The sequence below is a fragment of the Struthio camelus genome, chromosome 17 (assembly GCF_040807025.1).
Source record: "Struthio camelus isolate bStrCam1 chromosome 17, bStrCam1.hap1, whole genome shotgun sequence".
Classification (NCBI taxonomy): Eukaryota; Metazoa; Chordata; class Aves; order Struthioniformes; family Struthionidae; genus Struthio; species Struthio camelus.
In genome coordinates this window covers 2,617,678-2,643,829 of record NC_090958.1, presented here as the reverse complement: position 1 = coordinate 2,643,829, position 26,152 = coordinate 2,617,678, and the positions used below count along the sequence as shown (strand labels likewise).

At 52.0% G+C, this 26,152-nt stretch overlaps 1 protein-coding gene and 1 long non-coding RNA gene across 3 annotated transcripts in view; one reads left to right on the top strand and one right to left on the bottom strand.

Annotated features, from left to right (window-relative positions):
* The window catches only part of SCARF2 (scavenger receptor class F member 2), a 38,527-nt gene extending 33,325 nt beyond the window's left edge, over positions 1-5,202 (top strand). For both annotated transcript variants that reach the window (XM_068911713.1, XM_068911715.1), the window contains 2 exons: positions 2,369-2,521; positions 3,089-5,202. In XM_068911713.1, the coding sequence (XP_068767814.1) occupies positions 2,369-2,521; positions 3,089-4,323 (1,388 nt within the window). In that variant the 3' untranslated portion in view covers positions 4,324-5,202. The remainder of the gene's footprint in view (positions 1-2,368; positions 2,522-3,088) is intronic.
* On the bottom strand, positions 12-26,134 carry LOC138061439 (uncharacterized). Its single transcript, XR_011135197.1, has 4 exons — positions 25,918-26,134; positions 25,730-25,805; positions 25,107-25,199; positions 12-2,582 (listed from the first exon to the last, which is right to left on the bottom strand). It is a non-coding gene; the product is annotated as an uncharacterized lncRNA (long non-coding RNA).
* Between the last annotated feature and the right edge of the window lie 18 nt (positions 26,135-26,152).

Genomic DNA, 26,152 nt, shown 5'->3' with positions numbered 1-26,152 from the left:
ACAACTTGCAGCATTTGAAGAATTAATTTATTATAAAACATTAAAATGTTACAAGAGTCAAAAAGTCCAACCAACTGCTCAGTAAATCACTGCACAACTAACCACTTGGTGATAAGCAGTTGCTCTGCCCTGTATGGGAGAGGTGATATTTTTGGGAGGAGTATGGTGTCTCACAATGCATCGTTTGGCCAGCTCCTGTGCCAGTTGCTATCTATAGGCCTTGAATGGGCCGAATCAAGACAGAATTTGGGTGCGCTGGCAGAGAGTACAAACAATACGATATACAACTGGAAATACTGACTTACTATAAAGCTGTCTGCCAGCGAAAACCTGCTGGTTGCTTCCCTTCCCACCAGTGCACTGTGCAGTGCCCTGTGTAGTAAGGGACGGTGCTTTTCTGGTGTCTTTGTTGCAAAATGACACAGTTCTACAGGCACTCAGGGCCACGTTTAATGAGTTACTGAGCTGAGAAAGAAAAATGAACATGCAGAAATCTGTACATCAGGAGATGAGCACAAAAAGCATCTCTGTTTCAGCAGCTGATAGTGCCGGGCTCTCCAGGAAAAGTCAGTTCAGGTCTGCCCTGCAGCTGCCACCAAAGTTTTCCGTCCCCTTCGCCCAACTGCATCACTCTAAAGCGCGCATTGGCAGTGCGCTGGGACCAGCGACCCTGACCAGTAAATTCGTCCTAGCTCGGTCAGCCCAGTGGCGATGCCGCTCTCCCACTGGCCTCAAACCCCAGGCGTGGAGCTGCATGCCAGTGGTAGGGCAGGGAAACGCTCTGTGTCCCATGCCCTGTAGGAAGGAAGCTTTTATGCCTGCACCATCCTGCCACGGCTCGCTGCTACCCTCAGTGGTTTGGCCTCAGGCAGAGGCAGGCAGAGCAGGGCTTCAGGGTATTGCACCGACTGCTGGTGTTTCCAAATCTGTTGGGGTCCCAGTGTGGGGCATGTGTGAGGGGTGATGGCAGCATTTCTGACAGAAACCCTGAGGCAGTGCCAGTGCACCAGGAAGCACTGGGATGGGGGTTGTGTTTAGCATTGGCAGAGCAGGATTTCACTGCTGGTCATTCTCCCCGTTTTTTTTTTTTTTTTCCTGACTTAGACTTTCTCAGTGAAAATACTTAAAAATGATCAAACAAAAATTCCAGGCCCCCTATCCCCCAGACCAGGCAACTGTCTTTTTTCAGCTTTTTTTACTGTTGAAACTAAAAAAATATTTTTAACAACACGTTTTTCTTCTCTGGTGGTTTTCCCTTGGCTTTTTCTTTTCAGTATTTTGCCACCAACTGCAGAGGAAACAGTCCCTTGGCCAGCAGGGATGTGCTCCTCCTTGTCTTTGTTTCTGGAGAAGTTGGTGAAGGGATTGAAAAGTAGCAGAATTGATAAAAGATGATGCTGAAAGACCTAACCGCAGGCATTTCTTCCTTTACCTTCTTTTGTGGAAGAAGAAAGAAAATAAAGATCATAAATTTGAAATTAAAACTACTGCAATTAAAACTGGCAGCTCATTTCTTTCCCTGGGAAGAAAATTGTGCCTCCAGGCACAGTTCAAACGATGAGACTTTCTTTGCAGAATTGTTGTACCGGGCTTGTCAGATCGCTGTTGTCTGAGCCTGGGTAAATCCCAGGGCTGTTTCTGTGTCCTTGTGGGACCTGGTGATGTCCTCTCTTGCTCAATACCAGATGTGAGACCTGCTGATACAGGCCAGATGTTTGCACCCAGGCTTCCTTATAGCTTGTTTCTCCACAATGTACATCCTTGATTCTGGCACCTGGAGACCAGCCACAGAGGGCCAGGGTGGGAGGAGAGGGAAATGGTTGTAAGGCTCACACGAGCTGTGGTGGCCACTGGCATTTGTTTTCAGTCATGGAGGACTTCTTTGTCACTGCCTGCTTGCCTTTGCTGCAAGCCCATCCCAGGACTGTGGGCACCTGTCTAGGGCTCCCAGAGGGGCTTGGAGACTGGGTGGGGCTGTGCAGCACAGGGGGTTTCCAGATGGTCCTGGGTTGGATGTGGTGCCAGAGCCTACCTTTTGTCCACCTTGTGTTGCTCCAGTGGGGATGATGCAAGAGTGGGACCGCGACCCCAGCAAGTGCCTGAGGCAGCAGTGGCAGGTGGAGTGGTATCCTCTTCCAGGGGTTTAGCATAGCCTTTCTGTAGGCTTGGTCCAGTTTGCATCCAAGGGCTGTGCAGGCTTCTGAAATCCACAGGCAAGATGGGCAAAGGGGCTGTCCAGCACCCACATCCCTTCTAGCAGGGAAGTGGACGTGGGGGTGGAATGAAGTGGACGTGGGGGTCCTGGAGAGAATGGAGAGCAGGCAGGGCAGGCAGCAGCTCGCTGACAGCCAGCTCTCTGCCCTTGCAGTGGCTCACCACGACCTGGAGAACACCATGAACTGCAGCTTCATCGAGCCACCCTCTGTGGTGGAGCAGCCCTCCCCATCCTGGTCTTCCCGTGGCTCCTTCTCCTCATTTGACACTACGGACGAGGGGCCGGTGTACTGTGTCCCCCATGAGGGTAAGCAGAGGGACAGGGCGCTTTCCAAGGTGGCCGTGGAGCTCCGGGAGTATTTCCTATTCTGTGGAGAGATGGAGGGAGGAGAGGTGTCACCCTTGCATGGAGAGGGCCATGCACGTGTCAGTCCTGCTCCTCAGGAGCATGCCTTAGTGTCCAGGAAGGGGAACTTGAGCCCAGCCTGTCCCCATCCCTGAGCCCCAGCCTCTGCAGTTGCTTCCCATGGGGTTTCAGAGCGTCCTTCTTCCAGAGACACTGGTATTGTTTTAAGGTTTCGTGTCTGCTGGGGTCCTTGAACAAGCTCCCAGAATATTTGCTGCAGGGAGGTGGACCAGAAGGTAAAACAGGCCAAAATGAACCTCTTGGAAGGCAGAGACAGACTGAGTGGGACAACCTGGTCTCTGCCCCACCGTCCTGCATGTCTCCTGGTCTGCTGTGAGAGCAGAGAGCAGTTCAGTCCTTCCCTTCCCTTTCCTTCCCCTCCTCTCCTCTCCTCGGGGACATCCTGGCCAGCCCACCATGGTGCCCAGCCTCCTGCCCATGTAACAGCTCCATACTCTCCTTTTGCAGAGAGTGTGGGTGACAGCAAGGACAAGGGAACATCCTGCAGCCTAGGAGAGAAACTGATGCCCCCAGTCGGTGCAGAAGAGGCGGGCGAATACACCTTTCTTAAGGAGACAGGCTCTGTCAAAGCTTTCCAGGCTGACAGCAGTGAAACACCCCTGCTCAAGTCCTCTGACAGCGAGCGCTCGTCCTGCGGGTCAGGCTCTGCCAGCGCAGCACTCTATGCCAGGATTGCCCGGCTCTCCAAACAGTCCAAGGATGAGGAAGAAAGCACCGCAGAGCCCAGGAGCCCTGGAGGGAGCGGGAAGCCACCTTCTCCTGAGAGAACCAAGCCCCGTCCCCCTGACCCATCCACAAAGCCCAAAGTATCCTGGATCCACAGCAGGTACAACTCCAACCAGTCCAACTCGCTGCCTGCACCCAGCCAGTCCCCAGAGAGAGCCACCGCCCAGCTCAGCAGCCCTGAGCATGGCCAGGGCTTGTCCAAGAGGAAGAGGAGTCCAAGCGAGACTTCGGCCAGTGTGCACGGCAAAACAGACGAGAAGGGCAGTACAAGGAGCAAGGAGAAAGCGCACAAGCATCCAAAGGAGCCAAGCTTCCCTGAGGGCAAAGCTTCTCTCCTCGCAGAGCCCCAGTCACCATCCAAGCCCAAGCAGAGGAGCAAGGCCAACACAGAGCAGATGGAGAATATCAATGGGGCAGTCCAGAATGCCTTCAAAAAGATGGGTGGTTTCCACCCGGAGAGACGTGCTGGGGACAGCAAGGAGGCTCCTCGCAGCCCCAGCACAAGCAAGCTGCGCTCCGAGGCCCTCCATCCCCACCTGACCTCGGAGGCAGCCACACTGCTGGCTGCCCAGCTGAAGGAAAAGACTCAGAGCCTAAACAAGGGAGATGGCAGTGCCCGGCAGAACGGGCTGAGCGCTTTGCAGCCCCAGCGGGAAAAACCCACCCCGCCCCAAAAAGCCAAGCGTTCGGTGGCCGCCAGCAGCCAGAAGGCCAGCAAGCCTATGCTGCCCACCTCTCCCAACCTGCAGAAACTGATCCCCCCCATGGCAGAGCCCACGGTTGGGGAGCCCAAGCGGGCAGAGAAGCAAAACTCTGGCAGCAGCCAGGACCAGGCTCCCCCAAGCGACCAAGTGGCAAAGAAAACGCCCATTAAAAAGCCTCCCAGAAAGAAAAGTCGAGAAGCTACCCTGGAGCAGCCCAAAGCAGCCGTAGTGCCCTCTCAGACAGTGCAGTAATGAGGACCTGGGGCGGGGGGGGGGGCCCGGCCTGGCGCTGGCCTGCCGTGCATCAGACATTTTGGCAGGAGGAAGGAAGTTTGCAGGCACACCCGATGGAAATGGAGGCCTGAACTGGGCAGGGGGCACTGGAAGAGGCTCTGAGCTGTCTCTTTCCTTCTTTCTCTCTCATTCCCCTGTTCTTTTTTTCATCTCTCCCCTGCTCTGGGACCTGGTACTCCCCATCCATCAGAGATGCCCTCCCATGGCTGTGCCCTGCTCCCCGCTTCTCCTCTGCACGGTTCTGGCAGCTCACCTTCCCTGCAAGAAGGACCTCACAGAGCCATCCCGCTGTGGCCCAGCAGTACCGCCCTGGCCAAAAACCTTGGGCCATGCGCAGCTCTGACCCACTGGTCACCCCTTTTGTAGCAGTATTATCAATTGCATAAGCAGTGCTTGTTGTACTAGCCGTACCCGTGTTATATTCTGCAGTAACGGAGTCACTTGCTTCCTGCCTCCTAGTCTGGTCTATCAAGTTTTCATTGCATGGGAAGTGGCAGCTGGAGGGCAGGCTCACTGCTCAGCCTACGAGGAGGCAAGCCAGGCCATCCCTGCACCTGTGCCCACATCTTCACCAGTGGCAGCGCCTTGCCCCTGCACCAGCGCAGCATGCGGAGCAGCATGCCGCAGGGCGGTTGCACTCTCCTAGTGCTGCGCGGTGCCCCGGCTCCATGCATGTCTCTTGCCATTTCAGCTTTTCCCCTCCTGGAGATGTAGCTGCCCCAGGCGCCACTGTCCCTCCACAGCCACGCTGCCCCAGTCAGCGTGAGGTCGAGCTGGTTTCGACTGATGGCCCCTCCGCAGCTGAGTCTGTTTCTGCCAGGAGTGGCTGGGAGGAAAGCACTATTTATGGCCTGAGCCTGGACGCTGTTCAGAGAGGCTGTCCTGGCTACGGGGGTCCCATCCAGCGGAGTTGGACGGATTAGTTTGGTACGACAGAGCCTGGCATCTCTGCAGAAAGCTTTCCTAATAAAAGTGTATTTCTCCTGTATCCAGGTGCTGTCTGTCCATGTCACAGCTCCTGCCAGGCTGCCCTTGGACAGGCAACATGCTGGGAATCGCCTGTCCTTGCTTTGGTACTCAGCAGCATGAATCCCCTGTGGGCCCAAGCTTTCCTGGGGGAGCAGGGAGGGAGATGGCAAAGTCTTGTTTCAGCACAGGCCTTTCTTTGTGCTCCTGGTGTAGGTGGGCGTGGGTGAGCCCACCCCTAGCACCACTGTAGGGGCATTTACCAGCTGCACTTCCCTCCCCAGAAATGATGATGGTGCTGTAATGCACCAGCCCTAAAGCCACTAGGACAAGGATTGCAAAGGCACCTGTGCTGTCAGGCACCTCCGCACAGCAGTAGCGATGTGATGCTGTCAGATATGTAGGCCTGGGGTAGAGGAGGCTGGTCAAACACAGCCCTGCTGTATTTGCTCTTATGCGTTGTCCTTTGCTGGGGATGTGGCTTTACACCTGGCAGCAGAGACCAGCCTTGGTGGGAAGATTAGGAGCACTGCTCCCCCCAGCATTGCAGCATCTCCTCCCCAGCCAGGCAAGAGCCCTGGTGGAAACAGGGATGTGGGGTGCTCCTGGTCAGACGTTCTCCAGCATAGTCAGGATTTGATGCTTTGGCCACTGAGGAGAAGGTAGTCACAATCCTTGGCCAGGTGCTCTGGGGAGCCTGAGCCATAAAGGCATGAAAAGATCTATCCCGTCTTCAGGCAAGGAAAGGGCAGGAGGGCCTAGGACCACATCCTAATGGCATATAGCTCCAAGAATCCCTAGGATAAGCATTCCCACTCTAGGGACCTAGCGGGGATGGTGGTCCAAGGGGGCTCCAGAGCAAAGGCAGTGCTCTACTGACCGGGGAGGGAGGCTGATCCTGGATTACAGGGGTCTGACCTCAGCTTTCCAAGGCCCTGCCTTGACCACTGAGCCATCCTGCTGCTACCAGCACCCACCAAGCATGCCAGCCTGTGGCACACCTTGGCCATGCTACCTGGCACACTAGCAAGGTCTACCATGCTGCTGTGTCTTGTGAGCTCCTCTCTCCAGAGAGCGGAGACAGCGGGGTGCTGGGGAGATGGAGCACTGCAGCACGGCATGACTGGGCATACCACATACCCTCCTTGCCAACTGCAAGTCATGCACATTTCAGCCATCCGCATGGCCGCAGCAACCAGCACTTCCAAGAATGGCCCCCTCAGAGAGTGGCTCTGTGCCCACTGGTACTGGCTGCCCTCACAAGGGCTGAGGTAGTCTCAAGGTGCTGTGCTGCTGCCCGAGCCATTGTCTGGCTAGATCGCAGACACTGGGACAAGCCCAAATGGAAAGTGTGCTTCCTCGCACACAGGCTCTACCTGGGATTCCCAAGCAGTCCTGCCTCCTCTCTGCCTGCACTTCACCTGCACACTACCTGCACTCTGCCTGCACTTCACCTGCACACTACCTGCACTCTGCCTGCACTTCACCTGCACACTGCCTGCACTTTGTACTCTAGCTGCGCACAATGTATGTTTTGCTTGCACGCTACCTGCACACTACCTGCATGCTTCCTTCACTCTGCCCGCATTCCGTCTGCACTTTGCCTGCACTTTACCTACACATTACATGCACACTACCTACATGCAGCCTGTGCTCTCTTTCACTGCCTGGACCCGTGGTGGGGCATCATCAGTGCTCCTTGGCCTTCTCCCAGAAGATTTTAAGGCCAGCAAAGCCCTCCCATCTTGGAGCTGTAGGGGGGGGTGGGGGTTCCTTCTGTTGGGGCAGTGAGGCTGGGGTCCCTTTCAGGGGCCCCCCTGAAGGCCCCCTTCCTCAGTGCTGCAAATGCAGCTGCTTCAGCAAGGGAGGCTTTGGGTCCTGCTGATGCTGACTGGGGCTTCAGAGGCATGCTGCTTCTCGCCTGCCAACAGCTCCAAGCCTGTGAGGCTCCTTCAGCCTCATTTGGAGCCTCCTTCAGCATACCAGGCTGGCAGCACTTCCCATACTGGTGCTCCAGCTGGCTTTTCCTTGAAGATCCTGTGGCCGGAGCCATGGGGTGGGGGGAAGGGGGTCCCTGATGCCATAAGAAATAAAAGCAGTTTTGGGGGACAAGGAAACGTGGTCCCCACAAGTTCAGCAAAAGGGGGATGTGCATCTCCAGCCTCCTGGGCTCCCCTCAGGCCTGTGCAAGTGGCTAAACAAGGTGAGCTGAGGAACAGGGTTTTCTCCTTGAAGCTCCTCAGCTCCGGGGCATGGGAGTGAACATCAAGGCTTTGGCATGGCTGTGCGCACTGTGAGGAAGCCTCAGCCAGCATCCAGGCATGGAATTGCTCCTGAGTTCTGGCCATGGCAGCCTCAAGGCAGGAATGGCACCAGCACCATATCGAGGCAGCTGTGGCTTTGTCTACCCAAGTCTTGGAAGCCTCCAAGTATGGAGAGCCCCCAACTCCGTGGTGCCAGTCCCAGGGAACTAGCCTGAACTAAGCTGCAATTTGTGGCTCTCATCATATCATATGGCACCACTGAGAAGGATTTGATGCCATCATCTTTGCAACTGCCCCTCCAGCAGTTGTTGGCTGCTATTAGACCCCCTTTACCTCCTCTTGGACAGACCAAACTAGCCCAGCTCCCTCCATCTCTCCTTGTGAGACATGCTCTAGATCCATGACCAGGTTGGTAACCCTACTCTGGACCTCTCCAGTTTCTTCACATCCCTCTTGAACCAGAAGTTCTACATCCAGACACTACTGAGATGCAGCAGTCAGTGAAGGAGGTAGCAGCCTTCAGTCTGCTGCTCATGCTCTTCCTAACATAGCCCACTATATGTTTTGCCTTATTCATGATGAGAGGAACTGCAAGCTAATGTTCAACCTGACATCTACCTCCATGTCCTTTACTGCTGGGTCTGTCCAGTGCAGACAGGTCAGATGCATCCCAAGGAAATCTGTGATGCCCCAGGACATGAAGGCTATTACCAGTGTAATGAATGAGGCATTGTCACACCACAGCATTAGGAAGGACCGTTCTTTCCTCATAATGTGACTGTGAATCTCTTTTCCAAGTCTGCTGCCAGGGGCCTGCAGGCTTTCCTCCCCCAGCTGCACTTTGGTTTATCTTTAACAGACAATGCCATGTAATAGACACAGTGCATGAATTTAATGTTATGGCTTTCAACCTCTGTTGATTCGTGGACCCCCAAACAATTTCCCCTGCCACTGAGAACCCCACTAAAAAATTCACACATAGCATAAATAAACTTGCTTTTCTTAGTCACTTTTCACTGATCTCTTAGCCAGCTGTGTTAGATCACAGGAGGATATCCTAATGTGGACAGGTCTTCCTCTCCCCTGAGATGGACTGGAAGGCCTCTTCTGAAGCCACCTTCCCTGAAAGATGAGTCAGGGATTGGTTTCAGCAGCAACACAAAGGCTTATGTAAGTACATTGCATGGCTTCTCTCCAACTGAAGATTTAGTGGATCAGGCTGGAGGGAATTTCAGTGATAGAGAAGAACGTGCCCAGCTGCCACCAGCCCTTCTTTTCCATGCCCCACTCACTGGTCCAGGGACCAGGTGCCACTTCTGTCCTGAATGGCGTTGGTGCTCCACAGGCCAAACAAGTGGTAGCGCTAGATAAGGAGAGGCTGGGCTAGCTGAACCTGCGACCCAGCAGCTGCAAGCCACGTTTCAGGCTGGGTGTTCTAAACACACAACTGCCATCAGCCCAGGAGCTCTTCTCCCCTCGATCAAAACTGTAAAATTAATATTATTCCCATTTCTTCCTAATTTTCAAAAACTGAAAAAGGAGTTGTTGGACTGGAAAGCAGCACATTTATTTTGGCTTGGCCAGACAGCTGCGATAAAAATGAACCCATTGCCAACAATTCGTTTCCTATTTCAGGCCCTACCAAAAATAAACTCTAAAGGGAAATTCAAATAAGAATGAAATATGCATGAGACAATGAGCTTGCAAGATTATATAAGAAAATTCTCTAAACACTGTCTGGAAGGGGGAACAGCAGTGCCAGTGGTATCATTATATATTGCCTTCTATGATGGGACAATATGCTGGATAGATGAGGGCAGAGCAGTGGATGTTGCCTCCCTGGACTTCAGCAAGGCTTTGGACACTGTCTCCCGTCACATCCTCACAGGGAAACTCAGGAAGTGTGGGTTGGATGAGTGGACAGTGAGGTGGATTGAGAACCGGCGGGATGGCAGAGCTCAGAGGGTTGTGATCAGCGGCACAGAGTCTACTTGGAGGCCTGTAGCTAAGTGGTGTCCCCCAGGGGGCAGTCCTGGCTCCAGTCTTGCTCAACGTATTCCTCAATGACCTGGAGGAAGGCACAGAGTGCACTCAGAGTGCACGTTTGCCGATGATACCAAACTGGGGGGAGTGGCTGACACACCAGAAGGCTGTGCTGCCATTCCAAGGGACCTGGGCAGGCTGGAGAGCTGGGCGGAGAGGAACCTCCTGAAGTTCAACAAAGGCAAGTGCTGCAGGGTCCTGCACCTGGGGAGGACTAACCCCCTGCACCAGGACAGGCTGGGGGTTGACCTGGTGGAAAGTAGCTCTGCAGAGAAGGACCTGGGAGTCGTGGTGGACAACAAGTTGACCACGAGCCAGCAGTGTGCCCTTGTGGCCAAGAAGGCCAATGGTATGCTGGGGTGCCTTAGGCAGAGTGTTGCCAGCAGGTGGAGGGAGGTGACCCTGCCCCTCTCCTCAGCCCTGGGGAGGCCCCACCTGGGGTACTGCATCCAGTTCTGGGCTCCCCAATACAAGAGAGACATGTCACTACTGGAGACAGTCCAGCAGAGGCCTACTAAGAAATGATTAAGGGGTTGGAGCATCTTTCCTATGAGGAAAGACTGCGAGAGCTGGGCCTGTTGAGCCTGGAGAAGGGAAGACTGAGAGGGGATCTCATCAATGTGTACAAGTATGCGAAGGGAGGGTGTCAAGAGGATGGGGCCAGACCCTTCTCCGTGGTGCCCAGCGACAGGACAAGAGGCAGTGGGCACAAAGTGAAACCCAGGAAGTTCCATCTGAACAGGAGGAAAAACTTCTTTCCTGTGAGGGTGACGGAGCACTGGAAGAGGTTGCCCAGAGAGGTAGTGGAGTCTCCTTCCCTGGAGCTATTCAAAACCCGCCTGGACGCGATCCTGGGCAAAGTGCTCTAGGTGACCCTGCTGGAGCAGGGAGGTTGGACTAGCTGATCTCCAGAGGTCCCTTCCAACCTCAACCATTCTGTGATTCTGTGATTTAATATTGTGAGGGAAACATGAAGATTGCTAGGGGTTCAGGGAACTCCAGCAAATCGGAGAGTGGTATTTCACAAACCAGAGTGAATCAATATAGATATAGATATATATAAGCAGCGTACATCTTATGTAGCAATGCAGGTGTCCTAATACTTCACATGGATATATGCTACCCATGGGGATATGACCCTCTCTTCCTTTCCTCCTTTACCCCCCAAAATGGATGTAATGGCTCAAGCGAGCAAATTTGGACACACAATTTCAGAGGGAATGAGCCAGAGAAATGTGTGCTTCCATCCATTGGCTTCTTCCAAATCAGAATCAGCCACGGGAGACAGGGCAGGCCACAGTGGCTGCAGGCCACTTCTATGCCCTTGGAGAGTCTGTCCAGCCATTCTGCAATGCCAGAAGAAGAAGCAGTGGCTGGAGGAAAGCACACGGCATGGGGAGAGCCTGCCTGAGCTTCAGGAGGCTAAAGCCCAGCAGGGGCTGCAGGGTAGCTGCCTGGCTGCCTTCCCCAAGGACACTCAGCTCCTGGGATGTCTAGAGCCTAAGGGCTCAGAAATGACCCCCAGCCACATAAGTGTCCTCCGTGCATGCACAATATTCAGCTTGTAAGTGACTCCCCACAACCAGGGGCAGAAGATCACCTTGTGGGGAGTCATCCCAAAGAGGATTTGCCACAGCAACGTCATCAATTTCATTTCATATTCATTACCATAGCAATTGGTGACCTCAGCAAGGTCCCTGGAGGATGCCTCTTGTAGCTGAGTCTAAATAAATAGCCACAGTGAAACCCTTCTGCAGGCCTTTGCCTTGTGCATGTGTTTCCATGCTTTGCTCTACAGAAACACTGGGGTGCTGCCACCAGCGCCTGCCAGGTCACCTCCTCATGAGCAGGGAGCAGCTGTGCTGCCAGCCCCAAGCACGAAGGAGCCCGTGCCACCACAAGTAGACACAATGTGGTCCCTCAAGGTCACCCCACATCATCAGCAGCCCCATCTTCCATAGAGGAAAGAAGCAAAGTGTGTGTGGTGCTCAGGGGTAGGAGAAGCTCCTCAGGGTTCCTGGTGTCCCCATAAGGATGGGCTGTGGTTCTGGGACTTGGTGCCCTGAGCCCCAGAGCTGCATGAAGACCTTTAACTAGCATGTACGGTGTTCTCCTGGGAGATGGCAGAGCCTTTTTCTGGCTGTTTACACCCAGTTCTGCATTTTCCCTACATGGAGAACTGCTGAGAGGTTGATTTTGTTCCTTCAGTCCTTCTCCACAAAATGCATTCAAACCGGAGGCACAGGGAGGGTTCAAGTTTCCCATTTTCCCTTTTCCTGCTCCTCAGCTTTCTGAAGTTAGAGGAGGTTTTTTCAGAGCTCCAGGGTAGGAAAAGTGAAAACAAACCCAAACACTAGTGAAGAATCTTTTTGAGGCACTTGGTAGAGAAAAGGAGAAAATGTGCAATTCAAAACCTTGAAATCTGAAACTAAGAGGGGAGGTCCAGCTTGAGAAGAAATATCTATCGCCCTCCTCAGCAGGAGAATATTGTCTGCCATGCTTCTTTCCTTAACTCTCAGATCCTTGTTCTGTTAACTCCTCACTCCAGCTGACAACTGAAGGGGTCATTTTTCCACCTCACACTGCTCTTGGGACTAAAATATGGGATCTGAAGGTGAGTGTAAGCAGGCCAGGGTGGCTAGAGCGTATGCCGGGCTGCCCTGCTATCCGCTGGGGCTGGCCATTTGCAGGATGGGGCAGAGTCCGCCCCAAACCTGCAGCACCCAGGCTGCTTTTCTGTGCAAACCTGGCCATTGCCAGCCATGCCGGTAGAAATATCCAGCTGACGCTCCCCTAAGCACTTCCTGACTCTGTGCCAATGGACTAAGTCTTTCTGGCTTTTCGTCCAACAAACAGAGCGTTGTTTAGCTCACTGGGAGCTCCGCAGGGACTGGTAGCCACAGACACTGGGAGAGCACAGGGGTCCCACCACCATGAAGCCAGCAGGTTCCTGTGCCCTCCTGAGTTCCCAAGCAGCCCCACGCTATGCAAGGGAGACCTTGCAGCAGTCTAAGCTTCCATCCTTGCTGACAGCCACCTAGTGCTGGACAAAGGCTGGCTGGCTCACGGGGCAACCTAGGGCAGCCTGTTGGTCACATGCATTTGATCCATCCATTCACCCCTCTGCTTTAGTGTAACATATTAGTGCCGTTGGGGCGGAGCTGAGGGAAGTGCTTTGAGTCTGGGACATGTGCTTGGCTAGAGGGGGTCTAGAGGGTGCCCTCTGCAGCACTCCGAGCCTCCAGCCTGCTGCTGTGGCAGCCAAAGGACAGGGTATTTGTGAATGTGGCATCCTGTGGGATTGGTACTGTGCCCTGAGCAGTCACATACCCTCCTGGGGCGCCCAGGGGCAACACTGGGGTAGCTGGAGCATAGCCGCTCAGCAAGATCTGGGCATGTGTGTACACCCCCCACATAGAGCACAGGCAGACAGCCCACCTACCAAACCCGCTTTGGCTCAGCTTTAAAAATTTCACTAACCCAACGGAGCACTGGAAGTATTTCCATGTGATCTAGGTGACCAGTTACTTCCTTGGCACAATGAACTGTAAATTGCAAATGGACAAAGCACGGCAGCTATGGTGTTTCTGGGCTGAAAATGCATTTTTAGTGCAAACCATGGAGAGCCAGAGCCATCTCTGCATGGCTCCAAGTGCCTGAATATAGTTTCTCGAAGTTCTGTTCACTACTACTTTGGAACCCCCCCCTATTCTGCCTCAGAAAAAGCACAAGTATGTTTGTGTCCAAGCCCTTGAAGCAGGAGACGAACAATTAGAAAGAACAAAGGCAGCCAGAGGCATCTGCACTGCTGCTACCTGATTTATCCCTGTGTCTGCGCTGGCCTGGCTGCAGCACTGCACGTTATAAAGTGCCTCTGCTTGTTTAGTCTGTATGGGAGCACAAATCACAGCGCTATGTCATCACTCTGCCAGGGTCTGGATTTCATTAGGAGCCACATGATCAGCCTCGGCTGCTGCTCACGGCTGGCCACACTCTCTCTGCAGAGCACAAACATGCTGCATAGGATAGAAGGGCGACAGAGCCCTGGCAGCAGCACTGAATAGGCTTCTTGTCCACAGGTGAGGACCAGCAGTGGCCCCCACTTCCAGCTGGCTGCTCCGAGCTCCAGCACAGTGGAGTGCCAAGGGAATGCTGAGACAACAGCCTGATGACCCTGCCCCCAAGATGGGATCCATGGGGCTTATTATTGAGAAACCACTGGGACACACCAGGAGGATTTGTCCCCCTTTAATTTTTGAAAACCTTGAAAATACCCTTAGGGCAGGGCAGCTTGCACTACCCACATAAGGGAGAAGAGGAGGACAGAGCAGGATGTGGCCTAAAGCTGTCCCCTGCTACTATGGCAACTGCTGGGCCCAGATGATAGGACCCACAAGTTAGGCTGACCACCCCCTCCCCAGCTATTTCCAGATGTCAGGCCGCCTAAAGAGAGAGGCACAGCTAGCAAACAGGCAGCCCCAGGCCAAGGAGTTGAAAGGGAATGGCTGCAGAGCCTGCTGCATCCCTTGAGTCCTGCTGCATCCCTTGCAGCCCTCAGCTGTTGTGCATAATGCCTAGGCAGGGTCACCTACTTTTCTCACACCCCCCCCATTTCCTCCCAGGTATGAAGCGCCATGCGGTGATCCAAGAGAATCTGAGTAAGCTGGATGGGAAAGCAGACCCACTCTAGGAAAATGCAAGGGAACTGGCTCCCGTTTCTTGCTCAGAGCAAGCTTGGGCTCTCCATGCAGCGCTGTACAGGCTGTAGGCTTACCCATAGTGCAAATAGGGTCCCCAGCTTGTCTAGGGTTGTATAAACCTATCACTCAGTGTTAAAATGATCAAGATGATTAGAGGGCTGGAGCACCTCTCCTATGAAGAAAGACTGCAAGAGCTGGGCCTGTTTCAGCCTGGAGAAGAGAAGATTGAGAGGCGATCTCATCAACGTGTACAAGTATCTGAAGGGGGAGTGTCAAGAGGATGAGGCCAGCCTCTTCTCCGTGGTGCCCAGCAACAGGACAAGAGGCAACGGGCACAAACTGAACCACAGGAAGTTCCATCTGAACCTGAGGAAAAACTTCTTCACTGTGAGGGTGACAGAGCATTGGAACAGGTTGCCCAGAGGGGTAGTGGAGTCTCCTTCGCTGGAGATATTCAAAACCCGTCTGGATGTGATCCTGTGCAATATGCTCTAGAGGTCCCTGCTTGAGCAGGGAGGTTGGACTAGCTGATCTCCAGAGGTCCCTTCCAACCTAAACGATTCTGTGATTCTGTGATTCTGTGAAAACAGACCTTCTGACAACTCTTCTGCTCTGTAGGGAGCAGAGGTACAAGTTGCTCCTTGGCCTGGAGCACCACTTTGGGCTGCTGAGTCACAGCTAACATGAATTTTATCCTGGCCATGCGTCCTCGACTCCTCCCTCGGAAGCAAGTGTCTGGAGGGAAGTGAGGATGCATATGTGTAGAAGGCATCACATCCAAGTTCTGATGGTTGCTCAACTCAGAAAATCAAAGCATGACCATGTTTTCTGACAAGCTTCTGATGACATGTTGCTCCTTCCTAAAGGTCAAATGCAGCTTTTCCAGGCTTGATGTTTGGCAGCCCAGACAATCTCTGCAGTGAGGGAGTTCTTGCTCTGCATACTCCATCAGCTTCCTTTTCACCTCCCGCACCAGTCAGGGCTGGCCTGTAGCCTCCAGCTGAGTTCCCAGCAGGTCAGGAAGGAAGTGTGGAAATTTCAGGTGGCACAAATCATCAACAGAGACAGGAGATCTCTACCATGGAGACTTTGTGCTGTCTTCCAGTCATACTTAGACATAGTGAGTGGGACCACCTGAATCCAGATCTTATCTTAGCTACAGCTCAGGGGTGAAATTCCCATTCAGATGCTTAGCTCCTGAGGCCATAGTGGGGGGAGCAGATTTACTACATGATGTTTGTTAAATCTGAATAAATCTGGATGAGCCTGATGAGCCAGCTCTGAGACTCCCTCTCCCACCTGGCTACACACTCCCCTTGCATTTCTGTGGCATGGAGCAAACTCATCCAGTGTTTGATTTGGTCATTTCCCATTTTCAGCTGTCTGTCAGGTTTCATTCCTGAATCAGTTTGCTGGGAAGGAGTCTTCACTTGGTCCAAAACTAATGTTTCCAAATTTGCTACATGCCCAGGAACCCTTTCTTGCACAAGGTCTCAAGCTGCTGGCTCCATGTTAGTGCTTGGAAGCAGATGCAGACAAAATATGGAGAAAAGGCTTTTTCCTGTGATGTGCTCAACACCCAAATCACACGACTGGAGGTCTGTGCAAAGCTGAGACCCTCCCAGGGCACACTTGCTAGGATTTGGGAGAGAAGGCAGGAGCAAGGAAGGGTTTGGCTTGGCCGTGTCAGGAGCAAGGAGATGAGTGTTCATGCGGACACAAGGAGAGGCAGAGGCTAGACAAAAGATGAAAGTAAATCCACTGAACTGAGGCTTGTAGGACAGTGCTCCCCACAGGAAAGAGGGCAGAAAGAGGAGGGAAGAAGTCCCTGTGAAGCCACTACGGACAGATGAGCAGGTGAGTGCATCCTTGGAGGAAGGAGCAGGAGGATCCTCCAACACAGTGACTGGGAAAGCAGGAAGGCAGTGAGTACAGGAACTGCAGAGGATGGGGACGAAGGGCTGGTGGCAGAGCTGTTTCTACAGGGTGCAGGGGGCTGGTGCTACTTACTGAGGGTCTGAGGAAAAGCTAGAGGAGAGCAATTCTGGGAAGTCATTACAGACATCAAGCCCTTTTTAAAAAGATGAGCCATTGTTTTTGAAGAAAGCCTCCACTTTCCCACTTCCTGTCTGGCACAGCCTTCGCTCTGAATCTCTGTGTCCAATTATTCCTATGACTGTCTCTCTTGCTGCAAACCAAAGTGCTCAAGTGTGCCCACACGTGAGACAAGCTTTGCTGAGACTGTCGGGCCAGGCTGGGAGGGCAGGCCCTGAGGAGATGGGCCAGCCTATGACCCAGCCCCCTCAGGAGCTCAGGCCTCCTGGTCCTGGCCTACTGGGTGATCCCTGCTCCAGTGAGCACCTTGGCTCCATCCCCAGCACAGGGCAGCAGGGATAAACCGAACAACCAGGGATAAAATGAACGTGCAGTGGCAGACAAGCACCTCAGGCAGGGCTGAGTGCCAAATCCGTGTCTCAGAAATGCACAGCTGTTCAGCCATGCTGCAGGGAGCAGACCCATGGACTCTGTGTTTGAATATTCTCCTGGCTCCTGGTCCAAGCAGCAGCCCACACTGCACTCACAGGCCTGTGAGGAGGGACCTAGCTCCACTCCCCGAGGCGCTGTGGGAGTCAAAGCCCGTCGCAGGCTTCCCCCTAGCGGGTAACGCACTCTGAGGACACCAGCTCCATGCCAGAGCTGAAGGGCTCCAGGGATAGTTCCGCACAGTGTTACACTGGGCCTCCCTGTTCTCTACCCACTTAACGTATTTGATATTGTGAGAAAATAGCCCCCGATAGTGCTTGCCATTGAAAGCCACTGTAAGCATTCTACTGCACATTGGCATGTAGCAGAGCTGGTGGCCCCCATGCCCAGCTGGAGGAGCGCCGCAGCCCAGCCACAGCCCCCGCCTAGGTCCTTCAGTAGGACAGATGTCTGTGGCACTGCACATCAGCCCCTCCCTCATCCTTTAATGTGCCATCAGACGGTGGACAGGAAATCAGGCTTCCCATTTACAGCTCTAAAGCCACATTTTGTGCAAAAGCCACAGTGCATCAGCGTCTTTTGGAGATTGCTGGCTGCCTAGTAAAACCACACGCCCTGAGTGCTGGGCTGCTGCACAGAGAACTCCAGGGTCTGGAGCCAGTGACTCAGACAGCTGTGGCAATATGACCACTCTCCTTCGGGGACAGCAGGCTCTGGTAGAAACCTCCTGTGGAATGGTTTGTGCTTGGATTTCTCTGTAGGATTATTCCTAATTGAAACATGCTCCAGTTACAAGAACAAGCAACTTCTCCGCCTGCATTTGTGCAGCCCGCTCCCTTTGCCTTGTCTGAGTCAGGAGACCAGCAAAGTCATAAAAAGGTTGATCTCCTCTGGAAGCCTGGGGTATTTGGGGACAGGTAAACATACCCTTCAGGGCACAGAGGGAAGGAAACATCCAGGCTGCCATTCCCTAAGTGTGTAGTGAATTGTCCATTGCTGGGCATCTCTGGAAATCAAGCCTGGTGACCTCTCCATCTCAGGAGGTCTTTCCTGTAGGTGACCAGCCTGCAGATCCCTGCCACCAGGAATGTGCTCTTGGTAGTGCAGCAGCCCAGATGGGGACCACTTGGCTGGCTCTGCTTCCCGCTGGAGCCAGTAGACAACTCTGCAAAACTACAGGGCACAGGCTCAAACCTGATATGCGCGCTCTGCAGTGCTCTCTCTCGGCACTTCTCACCACACACCTTTGCTTCAGGTTTGTGCAGCACTAGCCACCAGCAGTGTGAGGAAGGACCTGGAGTTTGTTTTGGGGTTTGAGAAGAGGCAGCAGGCTAGGCTCAGCTCCTGGCCTACTGCCTCAGCAATGTCCCTGCTTCTATGCAAGGAGCATCTTACTTTCCCAGTGCTTCCCTGGCCATGAGTACGCTGCAGGGCCGAACACGGCTCCCCAGTCGCACTGTGCAAGGCCTCATCCTGCCTGCCCAGACAGTGTAGTCATATTCCTGTACAGCCCTATGCACATCGGCCAGCAGCAGCCAGAGCAGGATGACAAGATGGATCCACGGGCAGGTCCCATTTGGCTCTTTCCTAGCCCTCTTATCCAAGGGAGCTCTGAAGCATGGGTGGTAGGGCAGGGGAAGGAGAGTAAGAGCTTTCTTGTTGTGTTTGTCTCTTTGTAGCTCAATCCAGATAGGTTAAGGCTATTCCTGGACCTCACAAACCAACTGTGGGGCTGTTTCTGTTGTAACACCACTGGGTCCAGCAGCCATGAGCTTCTCTCTGGTGCTAGCAGGCTCCAGGACATGCAGGAAGGGTTGCATATACAACCACTCCAGCAGCCCTTCTTCAGACTCCATTGCACCACCTGAGCTCCTCAAATCTTGCCCCATGCAGGATGGTCCATGTGCTGCTTGTGGCACCACTGGCTTACGTTGGCTCCTTCTTGGGGAGGAGCCCCCAACCCCATCTTGAGCCCACATCTGAGCCCTCTCTGCCTCATGCATACCCGAGGACATCACCATATGTTCCCTATGTGGACTATCCTGGAGGAGATGGCACACATGATATCTCCCAGGTCACCAGTGCTCAGGGCTGTCCCTCCAGCTCGGTCCCCAGATGTGCCACCCACCAGCTTCCACAGTACTCCTGGGCAAAGCCTGGGGGCAGAGAGGGGTGGCCAGGGCAGACTCTTCCCAATGGGCGAGCCAGCTACTCTTCAGATCACAGGCTTCATTCCCTCAACTCAGGCCACTGGCATGTTCATTCCCCAAGCGTAATGCCATCCTCTCCTCCCACCTGCGCAGCTTATCAGAGGAGCCCAGCCCCCCAAAGATGCTGGCCCTTGGTAACCCTGCTGCAACCCTGCTGCAGCCTGGCTGCGCTAACTGGCAAGCAGCCCAGCTCCATCCACTTATCATGAGTGTCCTGCATTGCTACAGGCAACATCCTGGCCCAGCATAAAGGCAGCATTAGCTCTATCCACCTAGGTCCAGCTGCCTGGCAGGCCCTGTTGCATGCAGAACAGGTTAAAAAAATGTGCCAGTTCCCACAAGAAGCCCAGCTTGCCTAAGACTCAGCCCACCGAGCCTGGAAAAGGCAGAGTCTCAAGCCTGCCAGACTAATGAGAAGCGCATGGAACCCACATCTGGTAGTGATTGAGCAAGGAGCAGCATTGGGAACAGAGGAAGCACATATTTCCTGCAGCACAAAGGAAGCAAGAGGAATGTCCGCGTTGCAGCAGAGGCCTCAGGGCACAGGTCTCTCCCGCACACAGCGAATTTGGCCAGCACGCAGCCCTCTCCCTCTGCCTGGCTCTGGGCACTGATCGCCCCATCAGATGCCCAGGGAACCAGCCTTCCTCCCTACATGGCTTGTGAGGTAGTCAGCCTCTCTCCAGGACCCAGCAGGCAGGGCCTGCCCCCTCCTATAGCCACAGAGGCATCCCTTGGCTTCATCAGGAGGCTGGGGCCTCCACATGCAGAAATGTTGCATGTTGACTGCAGCAGGTCCCCTAGTACGTCTCATTTAGACTGCACTCCTGTGGTATGGGTATAAAGGGTACCAGATCTGGTACCCGTTACAGGACAAGAGGCAACGGGCACACACTGAAACAAAGAAAATACCACTTGAATGCAAGAAAACTCTTCTTCACTGTGAGGGTGGCTGAAAACTGGAACAGGTTGCCCAGAGAGGTTGTGGAATCTCCATCCCTGGAGATATTTAAAACCCAGCTGGACACAGTCCTGTGCAACCCGCTCTAGCTGACCTGCTTGAGCCAGGGGGTTGGACCAGATGATCTCCAGAGGTTCCTGCCAATCTCAACTGTTCTGTGATTCTGTGATCTGAACAGGGTAGCACAGGCTGTTTGCTGCTTTTTTGCCAGCGCTCTGGAGCTTTGTACCTGGAAACCTGCCTCCCCCTCCGCAGCCTAAGACCTTCCAGTCCCTGGCTGCCTTTCCATTTTCAGGGATGCATGGGCAATTTGTAGCCACTGTAAAAGGCAGCTATTTCTCATAGACATGCTGGCCCTCTAACAGGCTCACATACCAGGTCTCTTCTCTCCAATCTGGTAATTGATTTGCTGTTCAAAGTTCTGAGAGCAAGAAAACATTCTCCAGGAGCTTGACTCAACATTGCCCAAGCCACACACAAACAAGCTTAAGCTCTCACTACAAATGGCATTGAGAGGAGAGCAGAAAACCCAGAGACCTGGTGGAAGTGGCTTGTGATGGATTACAGGTTGGAGAGATCAAGGCAAGGTCTGCTCTGTGCTGTGGTGATTCTGCAGTGACTCCGAAGGGGACAAGTCAAATACTTTTATGGTTGTCCTTACCAGTGCAGGTGACCATACAGTATCACTGCAACCCCTGTGCTGTGTAAGGGGCAGCCAGCTGCCCTGGTCTGTGCTGGTGACATGTGAACCACTGGCCCAAACCCTGAGCACCCAAGCCTGCTGAAATGCTTCCAGACTGCATTGCTGAGGGAATACCTTGACATAGCTGTAGCTACATATAGCTACATACAAAAGAGGACGCTGGGACAGCAAAGTGTTGTCTGGTTGGGATCCAGTTCATGTACAGGAATAGGCAAAGATCAAGAGGTCCTAAGTTGCTGAATTCCAGCTATGTCTTGTTCCATGAGCAAGACAATCCAAAAGTTCAAGAAACAGCCTTACACCATGTTCTGGTCCTTCCAGGACTGCTCAGTGGTGCCTCAGTTAAGAGTCTCCAAATCAGCTGTTGCACAGGGTGAGCCCTGCTCTGTGCTCAGGCATCCGTGACACCCCTGTCTTCTGGTGTAGGGGGACACTGGACCACAGGCATCCAACAGTCACCCCAACCCTTTATTCAAGTAGAGTACTGAGCTGGAGCTGCGCTGGTGTGAGGCTCTAGGCCAAGCTCAGCTGTCCCCTCAGCCAGGGAAAGACACTGTGAAAGACTTGGGAACCTGCTCCTTCCATAGGATTTAGGGAGCCTGCCCTCTGCTCAGTTCATTGGTGCACAGCAGCTGCACATCAGAGATCCTCAGCCATGGCTAAGAGCCACACACATGACAGGTCTCATGCAGCTCTCTGTGCTGGGGAAGGTATGTGGCTGAGCACAGGAGGTCCTGGGTAGAGAGCCAAAGGGGCAACGGGACAAGGGTGGCAGCCTGTGCCAATGCTAGCAGCAATTTCACCCAAAACCCCTGGCAGGGAGAACACTTTTTCTTCCCTGGCTGACACAAGCCTGCCAGCAGGTAAGGACACCCAGACTGTGCCAGGCAGCCAGCAGCAGAAAGAGCTCCAGTCCCTCCAGAGTCAGCACCAAAGGCATATCCCAGCTTTGGAGGAATTTGAAACTCATTTCTAATAGGAGTTATTTGTAGTCAACAAGGTTGTGGGACAGGCACATGGCATAGAGCCCAGGTAGCTGTTCTGCCAAAGTGCTAAGGAGCTGGAAGCCAGGAGAAACACTGCAGATATGGCCAGGGAGCTGAAAGCAATGCCAAGCTGCTACAAAAGGCATGATCAGAGCACGCAGGGGAAGGAGCTATGTAATGGCCATGGGGCAACCGGAAGGCTATGAGGATTCAGCGCATTAGCTCTGGTGATAACAAAGCACAGCAGGGCCCCAGCACCCTAATACGGCCTGTTTAAACTGCCCAAATTCATATATGCAACAAAACCTATCATCAAATCTTCATGCCAAACAATGGCAAAGGTTTGGGGCTTGGGCCAGTATACTTTTAATGGTGCTTTTATGCCAGTCTTCAGTATTCTCCCAGTCAGAACTGGCACACCATGGCTAACACCTCTTAATTAAAAGACCCTGTTTTCTATTCCCTAGAACCTCATCAGAGTGAAATCACCTGGGCTCTGTGCCACATATCTACTCTGGCAGCTAAATCTGGGCAAAACGCTTTGGCTGTTTCTGAGAATGGTGGGTTAGGAAAATGGAGGTTGATTTGCTCCTTAAAAATGTACCACAGCCTTTTCATGCAGACACTTCTTCTGGAGAAGCTACTGCTGTATGGCTGGGTGTATCTGCAGTTAGGGCTGAGCCTTCCTGCCACCTCTACCATGGTTACAGGCCAGACCCCTGGATGGCACTGGATGGCAGCAGCCAGGGTCAAATTCAGTTTCTAGAAGGCTGTGTTCAAAATTCTGAAATAAAGCCAGTTTGCAACATGACCCACAGTCCAGGGAAATCAAGTGATGCTGGTTTGAACACTCAGGGCTATTTGTCTCCTGCTTCCTCCAGGGTCATGCCCATCCATTAGCTGTCAGGCCGCTCCTCCTGAGGGTGCTTGTCACCTTTGTTCCCAGCAACAGGCTCCCTGCTGCTCCCTCCCAGCACAGGACCTTCTCTCACACTGCACAGGATTCAAGAGGCCCCACCTATGCCTCCCTCCATCAGGATGACAGCTGACATGGTGTGCTGGGCACAACAACACAGCCTGTGTTTTTCACAGCACAAATATGACACATTTCTCCACTCTTACAATCTATTTTCAATACGAACATCCCCAACCACTGCAAAATGTGTAGACTATATCCCCTGGTTGGCACATTCCAGGCAGTTCCTGGTTCTCTACCACAAGCTGACTGTCCCTCCAGTAGGCCCCTCCAGAGCTCCCAGGGAGGCACTGCTCTCCCTGAGGCTTCAAGACTTCAGGCATCAAACCTCCTGCAAATTGTCCGTCACATCGTTGCTGGGCTCAGGCTCTTTGCAGAGGCAAGAATGGGAAGCAGGAAGATTGCTCATCTTCCATCTATCTCTGGACTGCAGCATCAGGAAGGGAGGTGGAATACGGCTGGCTTAAAAATAGGCAGGGGGAGAAGCAGGAGAACAAGCACCACAGTGAAGGAGAGGGAAGAACAACAGCCACAGGATGAGCAGGCCAGAGGCAGACATGGCAGGATTAATTACAAGGCACTGGTCTAGGCAACCCAGAGGTAGAAGGCTCTGTAGTCAACCTACCTAATTCCTTTCTAGGACCTGGGATCTGGGGGGATCACCTTCCTTGGGCAAAACTACAAGGTAACCAACTTTTACAAAGGGACAATTTATAATAAGGGACATGTTAGGGATGCACCATTTCCCTGGGTATGTTAAGTGCTCTTCTCTAAAGTGGGCATTCCTACTACCCTCAGCTATACAATCAAATTATTGTGAGCTCTGAAGTAATATTAAAAATGATGCTTCTTAAGCTTCTTAATACATTTCAGTGTATCTTTCCTTTTTCTAATTCAATTCAGGAATCTTTTTACGTGTATTGCTGAAATTAATGTGAAACTTAGCTTTTGCAGAAATCTACTGAATATTGATCTCATTACCTGTACAAAAGTGCTTCACAAAAAGAAAATATTTTTCATTCCAACAATGCATTTGAAGTAGAAATGAATTTAATAAATTCCATGTGTTGTACAAAAATTAAAAGAGCAAGGACTTGAAGACAATGTTTCCTGGTGTTATCAAAGCATGGCCATAAGGTACAGAATCTCTCCATGCTCAATATTCCCCAATCAATCCACAGATAGTTTTGTTGGCCAGTTTGCTCTAGCTAGCAATGATAAAAATTCCCTTAAAGTTAGAATTTTTTTCAGAGAAGGTGGCTGGATCACATTAAAGTATGTTTTATATATGCTAAAATCAAAAAGTGAAGTCAGTTATTTGAAAGCTAAAGTATACCTAACTGAAGTATGAACAACACTTGGAGGTGACTGATAATTGCATTGTGAAGTAAAGTTTAGCATATGCAAGAACACATCGTCGTAGTTTGGAGGCTGGCAAAGAAAACTTGTAGCACGTTTTGAATGAAGCAGGAGAGCGTTCAGTCTCTACCTTCGTCATTTCTGACAGAATGTAAAAAAGTACCGTTGAGCATTCATCCCCGAGTGTGGGATTCATCTTACTTCATGTGAGACACCTAATAATTGTCTAAGTCCAAACTCGTCTTCTGCGATTTAGATCTCTAGTTAATGGTGAGGAACAGTTACTCCCAGGTGCTAGTTTATCCCGATTCTCTTGGACATTATTTTAAGATGGATGAACTGTCCTGCAGAGATGTGTATTTCTCTCCATTTATTCTAGGGAAAACCTAACAGCTGTCTAGAAATGGACATCTCACTAAGAGACATCTAGACTGGGAGAAGAAGGATTACACCTCTAAAGTGCAGTTGTAAGTTCTCATCACTGAAAGATGTTTCAAATGCTTTCAGATGCATGGCCAGGCCTCAAAATTTCCATATATTTAAGGATAATAAACTAAAATGCCTACTGTAATTCTGAAACTCCTTTGACACGTAAACTAATTAAAAACATGTTAGCAGCCTTGAAGAGCAAATAATGATATAATTTGAATGTTCCTTCCTGTATTACGCAGTATATGAGACAAACCATGACCAGAAGAAAATATTCATTCTCATTTTCACTAATTTGTAGACTCTTTAGTTGCCCAAAGTTAAGAGTAGCAATGCCCATTGAAAACACATTTCCAGAATTCAAATCCTTTGATTTGATTGCATTAACTCTTTGCATTTGCAAATACTCCTAACCCAGTATCATTGCTGTCCTGAAAATAATCAAGCAGATAATGGATTATTTCCATGTCAATCACGTATGAACAACTCTCAGAGAAGTTTTACTGCTTCTATGGTTTAAAAAGGATATCTTGTTCTGTAAACCCTTAGTTATTTCCTCAGTCGAAAGAGAAACAAATACAATGCTTTGCAGTAAGTATATTTGTCCTATCACAACATATCATTTTAGCTAGGGGGTGAAACTTGGAAAATAACACTCACCTACTGTCACAACCACACTGTGCACAAGTAACCATGGGCATTCCTGTGGCATTTTGTTGCTGGTTTTGGAGCTGTTCTCTGTATCTCTGTTTTCTGAAGCAACAAGAAAAGTTGCAAGAATTTTATTTTGGCTGTGCCAGAATCTGTTTTTACAACCTGTTCCCTCTGCATCTTCATCCTGCATGTGACAGGATGAAGTCTTGAACAATTCAGATGCATTTCTGCATGAGTTAAATTCAACCCATGGCAATGCTCACTTATTTCCTAATTCACACAAAACCTTTTCCCATTGACTCTGGGAAGCACTAAGCGTCTTCTTCCTATTAAGGAGTGCAATTTTCTGACGCTGTTACTGTGCTGTCATGGTCATAAACCCTCTGGGAATGTCTCTCAACCTACTGAAAATATTCAAATAACGGTTAAGCTCAGTCTTAGCTCAAAGTCACCATCTACTGTGTGTCATGTCTACAAAGTACATAAGCTCTAAATATTGTGGCTAGGCAGTAAGTGTTTAACCCCTAACAATTATATGGAATAAAATCACCTTTAGGTTTGAAAATGGAGAGTACATAAAATAACCCTAGTAGACTCAAGCTACCTTAGAAATGCATTTCAAAACATACCTTTCTGCAATTCTGCAGTGGCTGATCATTCCTATATAACATCTGCAACAAGTTTAGGGCTTTGCCTGTAAAGGAGCTGCATAAATGCAAAACAGTGTTACTTGAGGAGAGAGGATTCCTGTCGAACGCGGTGACATGGGGCACAGAGTGCCATTCAGCAGAGGCGGCTCAGGCCTGGCCGGGCTGACCTGTCTCCAAAGAGGCGGCTGCCGCAGCGGCTGACGGAGACGCCCAGACCGGGGCCTCCGCCGGGCCAGGCCGGGCCGGCCGGGCGCCGAGGAGCGGCTATGCCGCTCTCTGACCTGCCTGGGTGGTTTGCTTTGGTTGCCTCGCCCTCCGCCCGCACCCCCGCGCCCGCCGGAGCCCAGGACGGCGCAGCGCGGGGAGCCTGCGCGGGAGCGGGGCGGGGCCAGGCGCGGCGAG